General features: G+C 39.1%; 1 protein-coding gene across 1 annotated transcript; it reads left to right on the forward strand.

The window, feature by feature from the left end:
- The first annotated feature begins 1,153 nt into the window (after positions 1–1,153).
- Positions 1,154–20,474, forward strand: mbip (MAP3K12 binding inhibitory protein 1). The gene is given in 11 exon segments (XM_052015793.1): positions 1,154–1,255; positions 3,132–3,262; positions 3,745–3,859; positions 6,187–6,444; positions 6,560–6,656; positions 6,924–6,989; positions 13,483–13,635; positions 15,899–15,929; positions 15,931–15,994; positions 18,458–18,499; positions 19,839–20,474. Coding segments are annotated over 11 exon segments (1,170 nt in total). The 3' UTR covers positions 19,950–20,474.
- The last annotated feature ends 994 nt before the right edge of the window (positions 20,475–21,468 follow it).

Here is a 21,468-nt window from a genome sequence, read left to right on the forward strand (position 1 = left end):
GCATGGCTAATTCAGTTGAATCAGAATCAGGTTTATTATCACTGACTTATGTCATGAAATTTGTTGTTTTGCAGCGGCAGTACAGTGCAAAGACATGCAATTACTGTAAATTACAAAATAAATAGCGCAAAAAAAGGAATAACGAGTTAGTGTTCATGGGTTCATGAATATCTGATTAATGATGTATCCCCAGAATACTGATAGTGGAATACCTGGTGTCATTACACTCTCTTTTGTTGGAGTTTGCTATTGTCTGGCAATTTTGTGACACAAAGGTTACTTACTACCTTTTATTAGTCTCTATGTTGTCCAGTTCTTGCTACTTACAGGTATGAACTGACGCACCTGCTGATGAGTTGTGAATCTAACCGAAAATTGTGCAGTCATCAGCTCCACTGTTATAACTTGTTCCGGAAGAACACTACCCTAAGTAACTCCTGCAATGATGTTCTAGATTTGTGATGATTGACTTTAATGTCATTTGTCCTCGGTGACAGTTGCCTTTCTTCCACTTGGCTCAGTTCACTCGTTCTTTTCGGGCTTCCTGACGTACCCAGCATAATTCACCGTCCACTGTCATCACTGAAGATCAACCAATCAAACGTATTCTTCGATCAAGTTCACTGTGCTGCTACCGCCTCAAGCAGCAACACGAAGAACCCCGCAGACCCTACACTAGCGTTGTTGCTGCTTATGTAAGCAAGAGATTTAGTTACAAACAGAACATTCATTCTTGAAGGCAGTGGCTGTACACCAACTGGCAGTGCCTTGTACAACAATGTATCAAAGGTATATCACATGGCACAATCGACTGTTTTCTGGCCAGATAAACGATTACCACCCAACTTTAATGGTCGATAACAAGGTGGTGCTGCAGCCCTTAGAGTGAAGATACTATTTGGTATAGTTCCCAGCGACAGTGAAAAACGTCTGTTAGGATGCAGTGTGTGAATCAAAACATGTTACGTATTGAACTTAAGTAACTAAAGTATATATTGCTCATTGGAGGGAGCATATTCAGGGTTAAAAGGCAAGTTTTCTTATTTTGCAAAGAAGTGCCACAGAGGCCAGCAGGTTGCAGCCCCCCGGCGCTGCTTCAAATGTGGGGCCGAGCCAATGCAGCGGGGCATTGTGGGGCTGCTCGCCCGGTGTCATGGCGACGGCGGCGAGGCCGGCCACGCTCCTTCGGGCGGACGGTGAGGTGGGCGAGAGTGTCCGCGCCGTGCTCAGTTCACTCGTCCGATTTCAGGAGCAGGTCTGTTGCTTGCATCTTGTTTTTTGTCTGACTCTGATCTGAGAAGACGGCTGAAGTTTCGGTCACATGGGCCAGGGCCGGAGCCTGGGTCTGGAGTAGCGGCGCCTTCCAGGCACTGCTAGCCTGGATGTCAATGAATGTCGCGGCTTGAACGTGGGGCCAAACGCGGTTCTCTGAAGTAGTTAGGCGAGAGCTAAATTACTGAGTGCGAGGTTTTCAGGACTTGTGCATCCTGCTCTCTGTAGAGAAAACCTGCCAACTGTAGAGAAATCGTTGGCCTATCGTTAAATGCTCATTGATGTTTTTAAAAATAGTCCTAAAGGTGTTGTGTGGTTGATCACTAACCGAGTGTACAAAACAGCATCGAATTCAAGATGGAGATCCAAATGACTGCAGATGCTAAAATCTGGAGCAAGAAAACAAGATGCTGGCGAACTCAGTGGGTCAGGCAGCATCTGTGGGGGCAAAGGGGTTGTCGAGGTTTCGGGTCAAGACCCTGCATCAAGCTTCTGATCCTGATGCACCGGTCTCAACCCGAAATGTCAACCATCACTCTGCCCCCACAGATGCTACCTGACCCGCTAAGTTCCTCCAGCAGCTTGTTTTTTTATACCCTAACTGAAGATGTGTGAAGCTGTCCAAAGTAGACATTATCTGGGTTAGAATGAACAATACGACGTGGAATGCTGGAAATCTGAGATGAAAATAAAGTGCGTCAGCAGTATCTGTGAAGCCATACTCTCATTTTATGTTTTTAACTTTTTGCTTTTTTTTAAGCATTAAAAATGCTTAATGAACATAATGAGTTGTAGATTATGCATAGAAGTACTCTGAGTCTGATTGCATCTCCTGGAGGGAGAAACATCGTTACCATTTTGGAACAATGAGCTTTCAATGCACATTCCACCTCAAGTTTGCAAAGAGTCATGTAGTTAGAGTCAACAATACTTTTTATATATATATATAAAGTAAATCTTTCTTTGTGTTCCACTTGTTCTTAGAGAATAATGTCAAGTAAAGTTGTTGATGAAGTTATCCATATTTAAAAAATCACTTGCAATTTGCTGAAATTGCTCCTAATAATGTCTCTGGTTCAATTTTCATAAGAGAACTGATTGCCAATTAATGCCATTTTATGTAGGTAAAGCTAAACAAAAGGAGGTGTGTATCTATTCCGGTGGATTGTGCAGACTCGGTGCATCTACTTGAAAGATGCCGTTTTCCAGTGACCTGGCTACTGTTTGTTTAGTTAAAACTGTCACAGTATTTACTAGAAATAGCGATTAGCGACAGACGTTGAGTGAGCTGTGCATGTCAGCAACTTTCAGATTAGCTGGTGAATTTTCTCCTTTCAAAATCTTATTGTATAGAAATTAATTGCTTCATTTGTAACACTGACAACTTTTTTAAAAAAAACAGATGCTGGAAATCTGAAATAAAAGAAAATACTGGAAACACTTTGCAGATCAGGTATGATCTGTGGAAAGAGAAACAGTTAACTTTTCACATCCAGGACCCTTCATCAGAACTGAGAAACAGGAAAAATCGATTCAAAGGATGAAGGGTCCTGGGCCTGAAACTAACTTGTGTGGTGCCTCTGAATGTCTTTGGGTATTTCAAGCCATTGTAATCAGAATATTTGACAGAATCAAAAGAGGAAATGGATGACTAAAAGCTTGTCTTAAAGACACGTTCTAAGAAGAGAAGGGTTAAGTGCCAAAATTACAGGGTTAGGATTTAGAACGCTAGTGAGGAATGGACAAGACGTCACAAGGAGGAATGCAGAGTAAATGAAGGATTATAGAACTGGCACAGTTTACAGAAAGTGTGAGGTATTTCGAAATTTGAACATTGGTATGCACATTTTTTTTGAGAGGGGCTGCTCAGACTGGAAGTCAAGATAGATTATCAAGCACTGGTGATGAATAAACAGGATTTGGTGCAATTTAGGGCACAAACAGCAAAGATCAGAACGAGCTTATGTTTATGGAAGGTGAAAGATGGGAGGTAGTACAGGAGAACACTAGAAGGGTTAGTCAGAAGTATGCTTGCTGTGATCTGCAGTTGATGTGAATACCACCATTTAGTGAAACTCTAATGTCTTCCATTATCACCTTGAGCATCATTTGGTGTAAGTGTTTGTAATTAAAGTATGATTTGTATAATTAGTCACACTGCCAATAAAATTCTTTTTTGTTATCGGGAACAAACAGGAGAAAATTTTTGTTATGGTGGTGGGTGGTAATAGTTGACTCCTGTCTGGAAATACAGTATAATATGTGCAAATAAATATACAGGTGGCAGTATTTTACAAACTGAAATATGACTGATTTCAGTATGCAAGAATTACTGTAAAAGCTGTTTTCTTCAGGTAGCTCAATTTGTAATTTTGTCAGTTGCATGAGATTTGATTGTCAGCTTTGAGAATTCTGGAATCTGAATCCAAATCTGGAAGCCTGTTTTGATGTCTTGTATCTTTTCTCTTGAAGCTTAATTTGGAGATGTTCTAAAATTACCGTTGATCTAGGCAAGCTTCAGAGTCTGCCAACACTTAACCTGGAACATTTTAGCAACTTGCTCCAACAACACGTTCTTGAATTACAGGTGAGTTTTTATAAAAATAACGTGAGAAAATTGCATGATTAGCCTACAGTAATGCTAAGGAAATTTATGACTACTGTCAACCTGGGTATTAATGAATCCTGTATTTTGAATCCATAGTGTAAGACACACAATGTGGTTGTTGATGAAGGTGGATTTGGATATGGGGCCATTCTAAATGAGGAAGAGTTTAATCTAGCTTTGAGAAGTAGCAAAATCTGGAGCCAATGTTGGCAGAGGCATTCCTGGTTGATACTTGAAACGGGCTTCTGACAATAGCAGAAACTCCATATCAATGATTGATGCATTGTAAGCTGCTTTGTCTTGGTGTTTTCAGCATGTTGAGGGAAGATATCCATTGATTCTAAGTCTCACATTTGGAACAAAAGCTTCTAGAGGATTTTGCCTTTTGACTGATCACGAAGTGCCCGGTCACAATTGGATTACAGACATGGCTGAATATTTGTTCCTCTTGTAAAACAGTGAAGGATAACAGGTTCACATTTTATATTGAGTTACGCAGTTTGCCAGCTGTCCCTAAACAACACTTTTTAAACTGTTGTCATAGTCATCTTTGGCAACACTCTACATAAAAGATGCATTTCACTGTGTGTTTCGATGTACATGTGACTAATAAAGATATCCTATCCTATCCTAAGTTTTTGGATTGAGTAATCTAGAGGCCTAGTGTAAAGATGTAGTGACCTGAATTCGTATTCCACCATGACAGCTGGAATATTGAAATTCAGATTAGTCTGAATAAAATAGTGTCGGTAAAGATGATCATGAAAATCCATCTGGTCCTCTAGGAAAAGAAATCCGCCTCGCTTACCTGGTCTGGACTATGTGGAATTGCATACCCACTGAAATGACCTTCAATGCTACCACACATTGCAACTCCTAACAGCACTGTACTTTCACCACAAGGACTACAGTCATTCAAGGTGAATTATTGCCACCTTCTCAAGGTCTGTTGGCAATGAATGCTAAATTTATCAGTGTTGCCCACATCCCATGAGAGAATAATAATAATTCATCTCATAGATTACCATCAGAAGATTTTGTACTCCAATTTTTGGATCCAAAACAACTCTGTAAGTGTAAAGGACATGATTAATTACTTGAGCATTGATTCTGGCTCATTAGTGGAATTTGGAAGAGAGGATTCATTTCTTGGCGTTGAAATTTTGCATATGCCACGTAATCCTGCAAACCGGTTTTCTACCAGTGGGAAATATTGGCTGTAGCACCAGTTGTCTCCACAAAATCTTCCAAAGCCATAAGTGAACCAATTTCCTTCCAGGCCAACATCTCTAACAATGAGGCCATAATGACACTAAGTGGGCAGGCCGCATCATTTGCACACCAGGCTCCTAAAACATAAATTCTTTTCTGAGCTCAGTCTTGGGAGGAGATTGTCAGGTGGAAAGAGAAAAAAATTCAAGATGCTATCAGGCATCCTTGGAGGAAAAATTGGTAACATTCCCACTGACTCATAGAAATTCCCAGCCCATGACTGCTCAGATTGGAGAAGGGGCATTTGGGACAGTTTTGAGGACCTTATTTCCAGACAGTGGGAGTACACTGGCCCTGCATAAGTGGCAGAAAGACCACACCACCTGCCAAACTAGTTGCACTGCACTTTCTCTGTAGCTGTAACACTTTATACTGTTATTGTTTTTTTACCTGTACTACATCAATGCACTCTGAACTAACTCAATGTAAATGCACTGTGTAATGAATTGACCTGTATGATCAGTTTGTAAGACAAGCTTTTCACTGTACCTCAGTACAAGTGACAATAATATACCAATACCGTCACCCAGTCAGGGGCTCCTACTCCTTCTGTGGAAGAGTCTGTGATTCCCATGTTGGCTTCAACAGTCATATCAAAACCTATAAAACCAGAATGAAAGAAAATCATCCTCAATCATGAGGGACGGTGTAAGAAGTCAAAGATGGGAAATAGAAAGTAAATGGGGATTGAAGCTAGGAAGCGCTGTGGTTTTGGCTGGTTATATTGGAACAGTGTCCAAGAAATTTTTTAAGCTTTGGTACTATCATTTGTGCATAAGCTCAAAAAATTGAGGAAATAGTATGTGTCTTTGTAGGCTAGGAACATATTATTAATATATTATTGAGACACAGGAACATTTTTAGTAGCTTAGTATAAAGACCTTTATGTGGTGATTGAGTTTTCACATGAGAAGACGTTCATCTGAGCAAAACGCTGATGTCATGACTGAATGTTAAAGTTGTAACTGCTTTTCATTAATCATGCCATATGCTCAATTTAGTCTTCAGATTGTTTAGCAGCATTTTATTGGTAGTGTATTTCAGATAAGCTGAATTTATTGGTAAGAGGTGACACATCTGGGACAAGAAATTCAGGAGAAAAGTTGCTTTCCACAAAACCTGATAGTGACTTAAATTCAACAGCGACTGGCTACAAGCAAGTTTTGAATAAATCAATCAATACAAGAACAAAAACATTCCAAAAAGAAGCACAATGTAAGCCTGAAGGACAAGATGAGCCAAATATGCAGAGTGGAACAGAATTGGTTCAGATCAAAGCAAGCAAAGATGAAGTAAGATTTAATTCAATGTTTCCACATTTTCCATTGATTATAATTATGTGGAAATTGTTTTATTTTAACCTGAGTATGTTAAGCTATTTCCAGTGTCATCTTGTTTGTCATTCAGATTGAAAGAAGAATTTCGGCATTCATAGAGAGAAAACAGGCAGAGATCAATGAAAACAACATCCGTGAATTCTGTAATGTTATTAATTGTAATCTAGGTTAGTTTTCAATTAATAAGAAAATATATTTGTGTAACTTTTTTTAGAATTAAAAATGGAAAGAGAACTAGCAATTTAAATGATTGGATGTATGTGGGGGGGGGAAACAATTATCATTTTACCACATGGTAAAATTCCAAGTTGGGAACAGAATATTTTGGTTTTGTTGCATCAACCTTTCTAAATATTTTATATACTTTACCGTTATTATTTTTACCATTTTGACTTCCTAATTAGCCTTACTTGTTTAACTTTATTTTAAACTAGAAAACAGCTGTGCTAGAACAGATGCTGTTTTTACACCACATCCTGGTTTCAAAAGCCACATAAAAGGTATGTTCAACTCAGTTTTTTTTTACATTTTCAGTTTTAGAAGGAAATTGTTTATTCATCCAGCAGCATAATTATGTACAATAGTAATACTTGTATGACATAACTATATATTCACTCAAAAATGATTGTGAGTACATTGAACCCTGTGGAAAATTTCTGTAGCTGCAGCTGAAATTGTGAGCTGTTTGCAGCATTTAGTATCACTCCTGGACTGATGTCAAATGTGATATCTTGTATTGAAATTATTACCGTATTTTGACTTCCAATTTTTTTTATTGTAACCAACATATAAGAGATTGACATTTGTCTTATTTCCAATTGCACTTACATAGAATTAATTAGAATGTGGCAAGTCGTTTGCCCCAAATAATCCATGCCAGTGTTTATGCTCTGCCTCAGAGGGATGGAGAGCGCAGCATTGGACAATCTAAAATAAATTGTCAGGTTATGTAAAAACCCAAGAGCAGGTGTGGGGGTCAGGTCCTGGAAGGATTGAGGAGGGTATCTCTTTTTTGATCAATGCAGACGGAGTAGCCCAAGTAGCTTCTTGTGATGTGATGTAATTTTTCTATCATTCTGTTCACCAGTAGCCTTTCCTCAAGCAGGTAATACCTTCATATTGACTGAAGATTCAAAGGAATGGTTGGTAATTGTACCCAAGTGATTTGGTCTTTCTACAGTTCTCATGGCAAAGTGCAAAATGGGACATCCATGATAAGCATATTGTGTATTTTGCACTATGCATTGCCTTATAAACCCTCCATTGTTAAATTAATTTACAATGAGCGGGTTATTGAATCTCAGTTGTAGTTGTCACTTCAGTATTACTGAGGAATATTAGATTAAGATCAGTATCTTTAATAAGATCCATAAAGGGTATTGTACAGAATTTGAAAGAAAATTTTCAGTAGAATATGACAGTTCCACTTCTTTTTATTGCCATTTCTTCCAAGTTCCTTAAAGTTGGGGGAAAAAACCTCTTTCCCCTTTAATATAAAAAAATACAAAGCTATTGAAGAATGGCTTCAAATTATGGAAATCCACTTAAAGTTTTCAACAGATGCATAATCCACTTTGCAGTATTTGCCATAGGCAAATACAACATGGAGAAAACAATGGAATGATTTCAGTTTAATCCAATGATATTCATGTGATATAAACCAATTGGAAAATCTGAAATAAAACAAAATGAAAGTCATCTTCATTTTCCTCTCCTCACATTTGTTGCCTGATATAGAACAATACAGCACAATACAGGCCCTTCAGCCCACCACGTTGTGCTGCCCTTCAAACCACCCCTAAGACTATCTAACCCCTTCTTCCCACATATCCCTCTAACTTAAATTCCTCTATATGCTTATCTAACAATCTCTTGAACTTGTCCAATGTATCAGCCTCCACCACCACCCCAGGCAGTGCATTCCATGCACCAACCACTCTCTGGGTGAAAAATCTCCCTCTGACATCTCCCTTGAACTTCCCACCCAATACCTTAAAGCTATGTCCTCTTGTTTTGAGCATTGGCGCCCTGGGAAAGAGGTGCTGGCTGGTGCTGGCTGTCCACTCTATCTGTTCCTCTCAATATCTTGTATACCTCTATCATGTCTCCCCTCATTCCTCCTCCTCTCCAATGAGAACAGCCCTAACTCCTTTAGTCTCTCCTCGTAATCCATACTCTCTAATCCAGGCAGCATCCTGGTAAAGCTTCTCTGCACCCTTTCCAACGCCTCCACATCCTTCCTATAATGAGGCAACCAGAACCGGACACAGTACTCTAAGTGTGGCCTAACCAGAGTTTTGTAAAGCTGCATCATCACTTCGCAGCTCTTAAACTCAATTTCCCCCTATTTATGAAAGCTAACATCCCATAAGCTTTCTTAGCTACCTTATCCACCTGAGAGGCAACTTTCAGTGATCTGTGGATATGAACCCCCAGATCCCTCTGCTCCTCTACATTGCCCAGAATCCTGCCATTTACCTTGTACTCCCCCTTGGAGTTTGTCCTTCCAAAGAGTACTACCTCACACTTCTCTGGATTGAACTCCATCTGCCACTTGTCAGCCCAGCTCTGCATCCTATCAATATCCCTCTGCAAGCTTTGACAGCCCTCCACACTATCCACAACACCACCAATCTTTGTGTCATCTGCAAACTTGCTAACCCCAGCCTTCCACCCCCTCATCTAAGTCCGTTAATAAATATCACAAAAAGTAGAGGTCCCAGAACCGGGACACCACTAGTCACGGCCCTCCAATCCGAATGCACTCCTCCACCACAACCCTCTGCTTTCTACAGGCAAGCCAATTTTGAATCCACACGGCCAAGCTTCCCCCGGATCCCTGGCCTCTGACCTTCTGAAGAAGCCCTACCATGCGGAACCTTGTCAAATGCCTTGCTAAAATCCACGTAGACCACATCCACTGCACTACCCTCATCAATCTTCCTGGTCACTTCCTCAAAGAACCCTATCAGGCTTGTGAAGCAAGATCTTCCCTTCACAAAGCCATGCTGGCTGTCCCTAATCAGTCCATGTTTCTCCAAATGCTCATAGATCCTATCTCTTAGAATCCTTTCCAACAGCTTACCCACCACAGACGTAAGGCTCACCAGTCTGTAATTCCCTGGACTATCCCTACTACCTTTTTTGAATAAGGGGACAACATTCGCCACCCTCCAATCCTCTGGTACCATCCCTTTTGACAACGAGGACTCAAAGATCCTAACCAACGGTTCAGCAATCTCCTCCCTCGCCTCACAAAGCAGCCTGGGGAATGTTCCGTCAGGCCCCGGGGACTGTCCTAATATTTTCCAACAACTCCAACACATCCAACAACTCCAACACATCCTCTCTTAATATCTACATACTCTAGAACATTACCCTCACTTACACTGTTCTCAGCATCATCAAGACCCCTCTCCTTGGTGAACACTGAAGAGAAGTATTCATTGAGAACCTCACCCACTTCCAAAGCTTCCAGGCACATCCTCCCACCTTTGTCTTTAATCGGACCTACCTTTACCCTAGCCATCCTTCTGCTCTTTACATACGAGAAAAAAGCCTTGGGATTCTCCTTAACCCTACTCGCCAAAGCCTTTTCATGTCCCCTTCTCGCTCTCCTCAGCCCTTTCTTAAGTTCCTTCCTTGCTACTCTATATTCCTCATGAGCCCTGTCTGATCCTTGCTGCTTACACCTTATGTATGCTGCCCTCTTCTTCCTAACTAGTTGTTCCACCTCTCTCGTCACCCACAGTTCCTTCATCCTACCATTCCTTCTCTGCCTCACCGGGACAAATTTATCCCTAACATCCTGCAAAAGATCCCTGAACATCAACCACATCTCCATAGTACATTTCCCTTCAAAAATGTCATCCCAATTTACACTCCCAAGTTCTCGCCTTATAGCCTCATAATTCGCCTTTCCCCAATTAAATATCTTCTGGTCCTCTTTGCTCCTATCCCTTTCCATGACAATTCTAAAGGTTATGGAGCAATGGTCACTGTCCCCCAACTGCTCACCCACCGATAGATCTGTCACCTGTCCCAGTTCATTACCTAAAACTAGATCTAATATGGCATTCCCTCTAGTCGGCCTGTCAACATACTGTGTCAGGAATCCGTCCTGGACACACCTAACAAACTGAGCCCCGTCTAAAACCCTTGGCACTAAGTAGGTGCCAATCAATATTTGGAAAGTTGAAGTCTCCAGTATGATAGCCCTGTTATTTTTTGCATCTTTCCAAAAACTGCCTCCCAATCTGCTCCTCAGTATCCCTACTGCTACCGGGGGGCCTCTAGAATACTCCCAGGAGGGTAACTGCCCCTTTCTTGTTCCTAACTTCCACCCATATTGACTTTAGAGAGGATCCCTCTACATTATCTACCCTTTCTGCAGCTGTAACAGTATCCCTGGCCAGTATCGCCACCCCTCCTCCTCTTTCTTCCCCCTGCCCCCATCCCTTTTAAAACACTGAAAACCAGGAATATTCAATATCCATTCCTGCCCCGATGTTAGCTATGTCTCTGTAACAGCCACAATATCATAGTCCCATGTACTTATCCAAGCTCTGTTCATCTCCCTTATTCCTGATGCTTCTCTCATTCAATTAAATACACTTTAGCCCATCCACCTTACTACTTTTGTAGCCTGTACTCTGCTTCTCCTTCCTCAAAGCCTCTCTACCTGTCAGATCTGCCTTTTCCCCATCCCCTTCTTCCTCTGACCTACTCCTCCGGTTCCCTTTCCCCTCGCAATCTAGTTTAAACCCTCCTAGCAAACCTGGCTGCAAGGATATTGGCCCCCCTCAGGTTCAGGTGTAACCCGTCCTCTCTGTACAGGTCCCACCTTCCCCAGAAGAGATCCCAATGACCCAAAAATCTAAAACCCTCCCTCCTGCACCAACTTCTCAGCCACGCATTTCTCTGCCACCTTGTCCTATTCCTACCTTCACTATCATGTGGCACTGGCAGCAATCCCAAGATCACTACCCTCGAGGTCCTGTCCTTCAGCCTTCTGCCTAGCTCGCTAAACTCACTTTTCAGGACCTCATTCCCTCTTCCCACCTATGTCGTTGGTACCAACATGAACCACGACTTCTGGCTGTTCTCCCTCCCACTCTAGAATCCTGTGGACCTGATCAGTGACATCCTGGACCCTGGCACCTGGGAGGCAACATACCATCCGGGATTCATGCTCACTGCCACAGAACCTGCTATCTGTTTCCCTGACTATCGAGTTCCCTATCACTACTGCCCTCCTCTTCTCCCTTCCCTTCTGAGCAGCAGGACCGGTCCCAGTGCCACAGACCTGGCTACTGCTGCTAGGCCCGGGCAGGTCATCTCCCTCAACAGCCTCCAAAGCAGAAAACCTGTTACTGAGGGGAACAGCCTCTGGGGTCCTCTGTTCTATCTGCCTGTTCGTCTTCTTTTTCCTTTTCCCTCCCCTGACAGTCACCATTCTATCTACTTCCTGGACAGTACCTACAAAACTCTTCCCCCTCCCTGATGCTGCGCAGTGTTTGAAGCTGTAACTCCAGCTCATCGATTGTGAGCCTAAGTTCCTCCAGCCTCAAGCACTTACTGCAGATGTGGCCATCATGGACCGCAGCAAGGTCCACGAGTTCCCACATCAAGCAGCTGCAGCACACCACCATGTCCTCCATCTGAACTAAATCCTTTTTTCTCCCCCTAGTTTTTCCTACTTAAAAAATTTGTAACAGATATCAGGTAAACCTTACCTTTACCTATCAGCTACTCACCTGCCTTGCCCCTTTACGCCGAAGCCCCTTAAGCCAAAGCCCGACCACTCTGCTCCCTCTCACTCAGCTGCCTGCTCCGACGCTGCCCGCTGGATATGGCGGTTTGCTTTTCAAACTGCCTGCGCCGTGCCTGCGCAGTCCAGCCCCCACTCTTCCCAATTAAAACTTATAAAACACTTAAAAAAGAACCTTATAAAATCTAACCCTAATAATAACAACCCTATTAAAAACTAACCCTTGTAATTAAAGCCCTATTAAAAAATAAGATAAAAAAGAAAACTTACCTGCTCCGAAGTCTGCCGAAGCGAAACCCACAAAGCCTCCAAAGTTTTTTTTTCTCTGCTTTTTAAACTACCTGTGCAGTCCAGCCCCCACTCTTCCCGATTAAAACTTATAAAACACTTAAAAAGAACCTTATAAAAATCTAACCCTAATAATAACAACCCTATTAAAGTATTAAAATACTGTTAAATATTTATAGCATTCCCCATTAATTCTGATATCTTCTCAAAAATTTCTGTTTGATTTTTGCATGGATTCAGAGGACACTTTGCTCAGTCACAACAGTTCTGTGTATTCATTATTTTTAATTATTATATACCAAAATATGGGTTTTCCAAGAAAGTCTGAATCTATTATTTATCTCAAGTTGCCAGTTGGCATTATTTACAACTGAATGATTTGTTCAGCCATTCTAGAGAATATTGAATCAAGTGTTCATTGTGTGATTGGAGTTGTAAAACCAGTGTGCCAGAAGTTTTAGTTTCCTTTCTGAAAGCCATTGGGGAACAAGTTGGGTATTTACAACAATTTGCCAACTTTCCTGTTCATTTTTGTTATGGTGCCAGTTCTCAACTTGCTAGCTTATTGACTTTCAGGTTTATGTGATTATTGGACTAAAGGAAAAAGTTTGGTTAATTTTTCGTATTTCTTTAAGTAAGAAGTGTTCTAGCCTTCAAACTGTAAAATTATTCTAAAAGTTGCAGTGAGACAATTGTGCTGACTTTGCTTTTTTTTAAAGTACCTTTTCAGGCCTTTAACTTGAGTATGGCTATAGTTTTGACTAGGGGAGAGTAGAGTTCATTTTTTAAAAAAAGATGCAATACTTTGTTCTTGGGATGATTGCAAATAAGTTTTGAAATGCACTTCACAGTGGTTATTTGGTTGTACTCTATGAAATTCATTCTATCTTGTTATAGATGAAAAGCTTGTATTTTTCAAAACATTTTTATTGCAGTCTCAAGAGTCGTGAATATATATGGGCCTCAAACAAGAACTGAAAGTGAAGGGGAAGCTGCCCAAAAACCTAATACCATGACACAAAACTGTGGTAACCCAGCTATTGAAGAGAGGCTTCAAAATATGGAAACTCATTTGAAGCTTTCGGCAGGTGCGTAGTTCACTTTGTAATCTTTCACAAGGTATATCACTCAAACTTTACAATACAATGATTGCAAAATAATCTAATGACCTTCATGGGGTGACATAAATTGATAAGGGAATGCTTGGTCTTTTCAGCATTACTATCTAAACTTTAGAATTGACTCTCTTAATTTTAGTTTGTTTGTTGAATCCTGTAATTCAGAAAAATGTTGCACAGAAGGAGGCTGTTTGCCTGACAGTCTGTACTGGCTTAATGCAAGATTCAGACTACTCCCCTTCTTCCCATAGCTCTGCAAATTCTTTCCTCATGTACAAATCTAGCTCCTTTCTCTACTCCTGGCAGTGCACTTCAGTTCCTATCCACTAATTATGTGAAAAAGGTTTCAGATTTCAAAACATATTCACTGTCATCCCTAAAGACAGTTGCAGGATTGAAGCTTCTACAAAATGCATTACTATCAACACAATACATCTTTAAACAACATATGTGCATCAATCATACCTGGCCAATTTGCTTATAAGGGCTTCTTTAGGGAGCTATCCAATGATCTGTTAACACACTTTTTTGAAGCTTAGTTTTATTACCTCCATTTGAGGAGATTTAGCATTATGTTGGATTTGCAAACTTCCATCTGGAGCCAAAGCAGGATTACATTGTAAGTGTTGCATCACGTAGGGACTTAAAGGTATTTGTTTATCTCCTTGTGGGGACTTGTTACAGACCAATTTGGTGTTCATATGAAACTTGTATCTCCTAGTTGATAGGGACCAAAGATTAGTGAACATGTTTTGTGATTTTGTTTTTGTTAACTAGACTGCTTAATTATTGATGAGATCAGCACTTAATTTTGCATTATCATGCTCATGTTTATACCCATCCCAATTTAATGTAAAAAGAGCTGTGATTCTGTGTCTTGGTTGGCTGTCCCATGTGCAAGAAGCTCTCTAGTGTAACCATCAGCCTTGTTTAATTAGGTCCACCTACAGGAGTGGGCTGTGTACAGTCAGAACGAAGGAGCCTCAGGTTTGTCAACTGCAGACTTTTCTCCTGAGATGTTGATGTTGTCAACCTTCTGGGTAACTTGTAATTCTGGTGTAAAACAAGCTAATATCTATACAGAAATTTTACCATTTTCTAGAATGTGCACCAATAGGAGAGGACAAGATGAGGCTTTACTGCAGTGGATGATGGTTATTTTTAGACTGTCAACAGAACTGAGTGTCTGAGAAATGGCAAATCCTGAAAATGCAGTTTACATTGCAGGCCAATGACCTTTCACTGGGAAAAGTCCAGTTTCCTCCCACATTCTAAAGACTTACGGGTAGGTTATCATGGGTTTAAAATGGGCTGCGTGGACTCATTGGGCTGGAAGGGCCTGTTACTGTGCTGTATAAATAAAGTTTTTAAAGTTTTAAAAACACTTGTCACACCTCTATTTTCTTAAGTCTTTCCCTCTGTCTCCCTGCATCTTAAATTCTGTTTATCATGATGTTTCCAAGGTCATTAGCCTGAAATATTAATTCTATTTCTCTCTCCAGCCTGCCATGCTTTTTTCTGGATTTTCTTTTCTATCACAGATTGGTAGTATCTGTATTTTAGTTTTGAGAGTCTATACAATTAGTTAGTGAAGAATTAAAATACCCTGTTAGTAAATAAAATATTGTTTTTCCCTCTGACAAAAAGTGTTATTACAAAACAACATTTTTTATTCCAAAATAAACTTTATTCATCATTAAAAAAAACTATATACAACAATAAAACAGTGCAAACCTTTACATTCATGTACAGATCCATCATTAGTGTTACCTTTTATTAAAAAAACAGCACCGATGCCACTCGTGGCTCCCTGGGGGCTACCCAGTCCTGTATTTACAATATTTAAGGGGCTTTCTCAGCTGACCCCGCCCCTCCCTCTCCAGTGGCAGAAGAACCCTAAACTGTACTCCTTCCCCACTGAGCCCTTGCGTTGGCTGCCACATCTGATCAGTTATACAGATGTATTGTTTTAAGTAGTTTCTTATCAATGAGCATGACTTGTAATGAGTTAGTAGACTCACTAAATATCTGCAGAAGCACCCAGCAAATTAAATGTATACAAAATGATTTTTATGTTTGTTTTGTTCTAATGCTCATGAAGATTGATGCTGTTCCATGAGTTGAACTTTGAATGTCATTGTTGGTTCAAGTTGAGAACTTTTATATTTTTAGAGGAGAGTTAGTTTGCGTGAAATACTTAACAACCAATGAAAGATCATCTTATTATATATAGGTGGTCCAGTTCCAATGGATGTTTACCAAGAATCAAAAACTTGAAGATAGAATTCTTCATTTGGAAGGTCTTTCTCCAGAATATTTTCAACATGTGGTAGGTTTTATACTAAACCAATGTGTTTTTCAATTTAACTTTTTTTTAAAGATAAATATTTACAGGATTCAACAGCAACAAAGTAAACTATATAACTTGTAGTACTGTGTGGTTTTGGAAAGAGTTATCACTTTTTTTTTCCATTTTCCCTATTTTTTTTCTCAGTGATTTAAATTATCTACTTCCCAGTCAAAAAATAAGTTCTATATTTGATGTGTCAGTAAACATCTGAATAAGTGAAAATAACCTAACATTTCTGTCATTCTTTTGGTCTCTAGTCTATGTTCATAAATTTAAGTAAAATATTTTTTTATAATTAAATCAATACTTTGGGGGGGGGGGAAACTGAAATATCTGTGAGTGAATAGCATAGCAAAAGTGGGACTTTTATAAGCTGGTTCAAGTACCAGATAATTTAAAGCTGTGCCAAAAATATATTAATTAATATGGGGGGAGCTCTTCGTCTTGTTAATGGTGCTTTCTTCTGTAGTTTATGGGGAAAATTGTCCTTGATAAATCTTCTTGATTGTCTTGTTGTTATGTAAATATTTTTAAAGTCAAGTTCATTGACATTTGTTTATTATTGTCACATGTACCAAGATACAGTGGAAAAAACTTAGTTTTGCAAGCCATCCATCCTTTCAAAACAAGTCCTTCAAGGTAGTACAAGGAAAAATCAATAATAGAATGCAGAATATGGTGTTACAGTTACAGAGGTGCAATACAGGTGGACTATAAGGTGCAAGGGCCATGATGAGGTAGATTGTGAAGACGATTTCATCTTTAACGTTACAAGAGGTCCTTGTAAGAATCTTGTAACACAAGATAGAAGCTGTCCTTGAACCTGGTGGTGCTTGTCTTCAAGCTTTTGTATCTTCTGCCCAATGGAAGGGGGGGGGGGGGAGAGAGAATGTCTAGGGTGGGAGGGATCTTTGATTTTGCTGACTGCTTCTCTGGAAGCAGTGAGAAGTGCAGACAGAGTCCATGGAGGGGAAGCTGGTTTTCATGATGGACTGAACTATGTCCACAATTCCCTGCAATTTCTTGTGGTCTTGGGCAGAGTAGTTGCCATACCAAGCTGTGACGCATCTATATGCTTTCTGTGATGCATCTGTAAAAATTGATGAGGGTCAATGGGGGCATGCTGAATTTTCTTAGCCTTCTGAGGAAGTAGAGGGGCTGATGTGTTTTCCAATGATTAAATGTTGCTCCGCTCATTCACTTGTATATTTACCACACTGGGAATTGGAATTCCTTGGTACATTTGTGGAATCCAAACTGTGGGAACATAGCAGAACTGAAGCATTTGGATGCAGCCTTCTCAACGTCATGCCACCTTTTAATGATTCAGTTACACATATTTCCTTTAGGTGTTCCTGAGCCCACTTTAAAATAGCTCCTAATACTTGCTATAATTTCTTCACTTCATCCTTCTGTTCATTAACCAGTCAGCAAACTCCAGCAGAAAATTGTTCGTGATGCTCTATGCTCTAATCTTACTGCATAGTCTTTTGGGTGGTAGCTTGCTAATGGCCTTCTGAAAGTTGATGGAACATCAACTAGTTCACCCTTGTCTATTCTGCTGGTTGTAATTTTTTTTTACAGCAAAAAAACTGTATATTGTCAAACATGATTTCCCTTTTAGAAATTCATGTTGTCTTTGCCCAGTCCTATTATTTTCTAAGAGCCCTGTTATAATTTCCTTAATAATAACTTCTAGTATTTTATCTATAATTAAAATCAGGTTAACCTTTTCAGTACTGTTTTAAACTTGATGATGCTATGATACCGTTCTCCAAATGGTGTCTTGTGAAGACCTGCTTCACTGCCCCACTTTGTTCCCCAGAGCAAGATCCAGCATGGTATCCTTTCTTATTGATCAAGAGAGATCTCTTGGACACATTTTAGTAATCCTCCCTTTGTATTAATATTTATGAAGAAATAAAATGGTTATTTAAGAACTGAAAGTAAATTGAGCACTTAGTTCAGGCAGCTACATTGTATTTCCTGCTTCGTGAATTATGGCTTTGAAAGAAATGTAAAATTTAGGTTGATCTTGTGATATTCTTTAAATATTAAGTAAATGGAACAGATTTTTAATTGTTTCAGATATTCCACTGAGCCAATCACAATTAATATAGCGTGTATATACTTTTGAAGTGTCATGTTACTGGTGGGAATTGTATACAGAACCTTTTACTAGCATTTTTTGGTCCTTGTGAAACATGATTAGAGATCTTTGGAACTTTTACTTTTTATTCTGTGATAGAGATGTTTAGATTCCCATTTAAAATTAATTTTACTAATTTGCTTATTGTGCAAATTGAAAATTTTTAATAGGAAGTTTTATAACTGGAATTGCTTAATGTTTATGCTTCTTCATGGTTAATTACAAGTCACCATAATAAAGCTTTTTATGTTTTCTTAATGGAACTGAATTTAAGCAAACTTTCTCCTCTTTAGAATTTTCCAAGCAAAAGGCGTAAAGTTCAAGAAACGGTGCAGGTATTTTTTTTTGTTTTCTGCATATTCACTAACTTGTACAGCATATATTTGATTATATTGTTATATCTATGTTGCTTCCCACTTTAAGGATTGTCAATTGCTCTGCCCATTAGTTACTTCTCCCTCCAGGCCTTCTCAATCTTTCAGCAGTCAAATGAGGGCCAATCTTGACTTTGTGTTTGGACACATTTAACTTGTGCCTTTTAGCAATGCCTAGTCTACAAAATTTGAAAAGCATGAAAACCCATACTTCATTAGGAGATGTAATTCTAACCTAACATGGTGACTTTATGCTACACTTTTTAAAAATTTATGTGGGTGCCCAATTGTGCCTTGCAATACAAGGTTAATCCTGAGAAAAACATAATAAAATTGAAAACAAATAGCCAACCACCATTTAATGTTTAAAAGGAGCTGTTCACACTTTTTGCAATTATTACACATCCTAGTGAAATAACTGAACATTTTCTGCCAGTTGTAGAGTTTACCTACTTGCAGTTTTGCATTCCAAATTTCACAAATGTTGGCAAACAGAACATGTGGTCCTCATCCACATCACAAAGAATACTCTTAAGCTCTATGATTTTCAGTGCACTAAGGAAGTAATATTAATACTATTTTCTCTTTTTTTTTGCATCTCCCACACTTAATACTTGTATCTTTTTTTTCTGGAGAACTAGTGAAAAACAGACTGATTTGCTGGATTCTCCATCCAAGTGTGCCAATTTAACACTGCAGAATTTGTTCATCCAGGTGTTCAGAAGCATTAATCAATTTTCTACATTCCTTTCATATTACCACTAAATGCTTTTTTACCCTTGATCCAAATATAACAAAATATTCTTTTAACATGTTATATCACTTGCACTAATTAATGCTAACTTTACTTACTGTGATGTATGAATGCACATAGAATGCCATAATTAGCAGGAGAACAGTGAATGCTCAGGTAAAATTTCTCTTTTAGAATTAGAGAAAGGATGGGGGGGTGGTCATATTTATCCAAATATGATATGCTAGGTGGTTTACTGAATATTTAGAAACACATAGCTAAATATTCATAAACTTGTCACTCCGTAAAGTTTGGTTTGCTACACATTATGTAGGAAATATTTGGAGTTCACATTATGTTTTAAAAAAAAAAGGTGTCAGGCATTGTTGTTGTGCTATTTTTCCATTGAAATGTTTGTGTTGTGTCACGCTGCTTCCAAATGAGAAGGTTAATTATAGTGGAGTGTCTGAACTTTTAGCTTTGCTTTTCTATGTAAAATAAACCATTTGGCACATCATATTTCAATGTATTGCACATTTAAATACTTTTAAATGACTTTTGTTTCAGGGCTACAGCCTAATAGAAATTGATGAGAAGATTAATGCATTGAAGGCAGTGCTACTGCAGAAAGCAGGTGATCAACCTCTGTCAATAGAGGCAAACAAGATGTCTATTTAAGGTCAATTTTTATTGAGTTTTAGAACTAGCCAAATGATTCAATGTGTGATGCCATTTTATTGTGTTTTACTTCAGAAAATTTACCTGAGTTCTGTCAGCAACAAGCTATTTAGTATACTTCTGAACCAGATGTTTTTCTGACGTACATAATCCAGATTGGAAAATAACTGGCTAGAATGAGATTGTGTTCTAGGTCTAATAGCTAAACATATGGGAAAAATCTGTCAAGTTAAGCAGCCCATTTTGAAAATTTTTCTAAGTGAGAAAATTGTCAGAGAATCCATGAAGTCCTTGTGATTCTTGTATCCCAAAGAATAAAGAGTCTGTACTGGTAATGGCAACTGTATTAAATTATTTTGTACAAAATATTGTGAAGAAACATTTGTTGGTACTAAGTTGCTTTAATGTTGGAAAGATCAAATAATAACCAAACAAATGATTTGAATAGAGCATATTTTGGGTGTTCAGTGTACATGTAAATATTTATGTTAATTTTGTGTGTAATGTTGATACAATAAAAGTTTGATATTCTGTACTGGTTTTTAAAGTTTAATTAATTATAATCTGTTCCCCGCATCATTTTCTGAACATAAATGTATAACATTGATAACTAGGAAATAGCTTCTGCATTTGGCCACATCTTTTGTGTTTCTTTTGGCTGGTGTGTTTCAGAGTCAGTAATGGTGACCTGCATTCTTGAGTCTGGTTCAAATGACAGTAGCCTGGCATTGAATGAACCAGGTTTAAAATCCAGTTAAGATTGTTCTGCGTAACATTCTCCACCCCAGGTTCACAATATAAAGGTGTCAGCCCTTGCATTGAGAGACCACCACTGGTGCATATTTGGTGCTAGCCCAGTTTAGGCTTTGAAGTATGAGAAGGACAAAGATGTTGCATTGACCAAGTACAGTTGTCCCTACCCTAGTTGCAAATGTGCACTGGTATTGCTGTGTAGAATCTTTCTTTGGAAAGAATTTCCAGTGTGCATTTATTCTGCTTTCATGTTGATTCTGTTGCATCCAATCACATTATCAGAACATGGAGGAAAGAAGACTTCCTTTCTTCCATTCCCATTAGTGAAACCTGGAGGAACTTTTTAGTGTCATCAAAAGTAATCACATTGCTTTTAATACTTCATTAAAATAAGGTTAACTGGACATCAGTATCTCAATCACCAGGTTACTATTGAGGTCATACAGTACTACAGCACTGAAACAGGACTTTTGGCCCATCTACTCCATGCTGCCTGATCATCTGCTTAGTCCCATATACCTGCACCCAGACCATATCCCTCCAAGCCATATGTATCTATCTAAACTTGTTACAATTGAACCCACATCTGCCACTTCCACTGGCAGCTCCTTTCATATTTGCAGCATTCTAAGTGAAGAAGTTTCCCCTTAGATTCCCCTTAAATATTTCAGCTTTCACCCTAAACTTATGTCCTCTAGTTTTGGTCTCACCCAGCCTTGGGGTGAATGCATGCAGGCTTTTTCCCCTATCTATACACCTCATAATT

The sequence above is a fragment of the Pristis pectinata genome, chromosome 1 (genome assembly GCF_009764475.1).
Source record: "Pristis pectinata isolate sPriPec2 chromosome 1, sPriPec2.1.pri, whole genome shotgun sequence".
Taxonomy (NCBI): Eukaryota; Metazoa; Chordata; class Chondrichthyes; order Rhinopristiformes; family Pristidae; genus Pristis; species Pristis pectinata.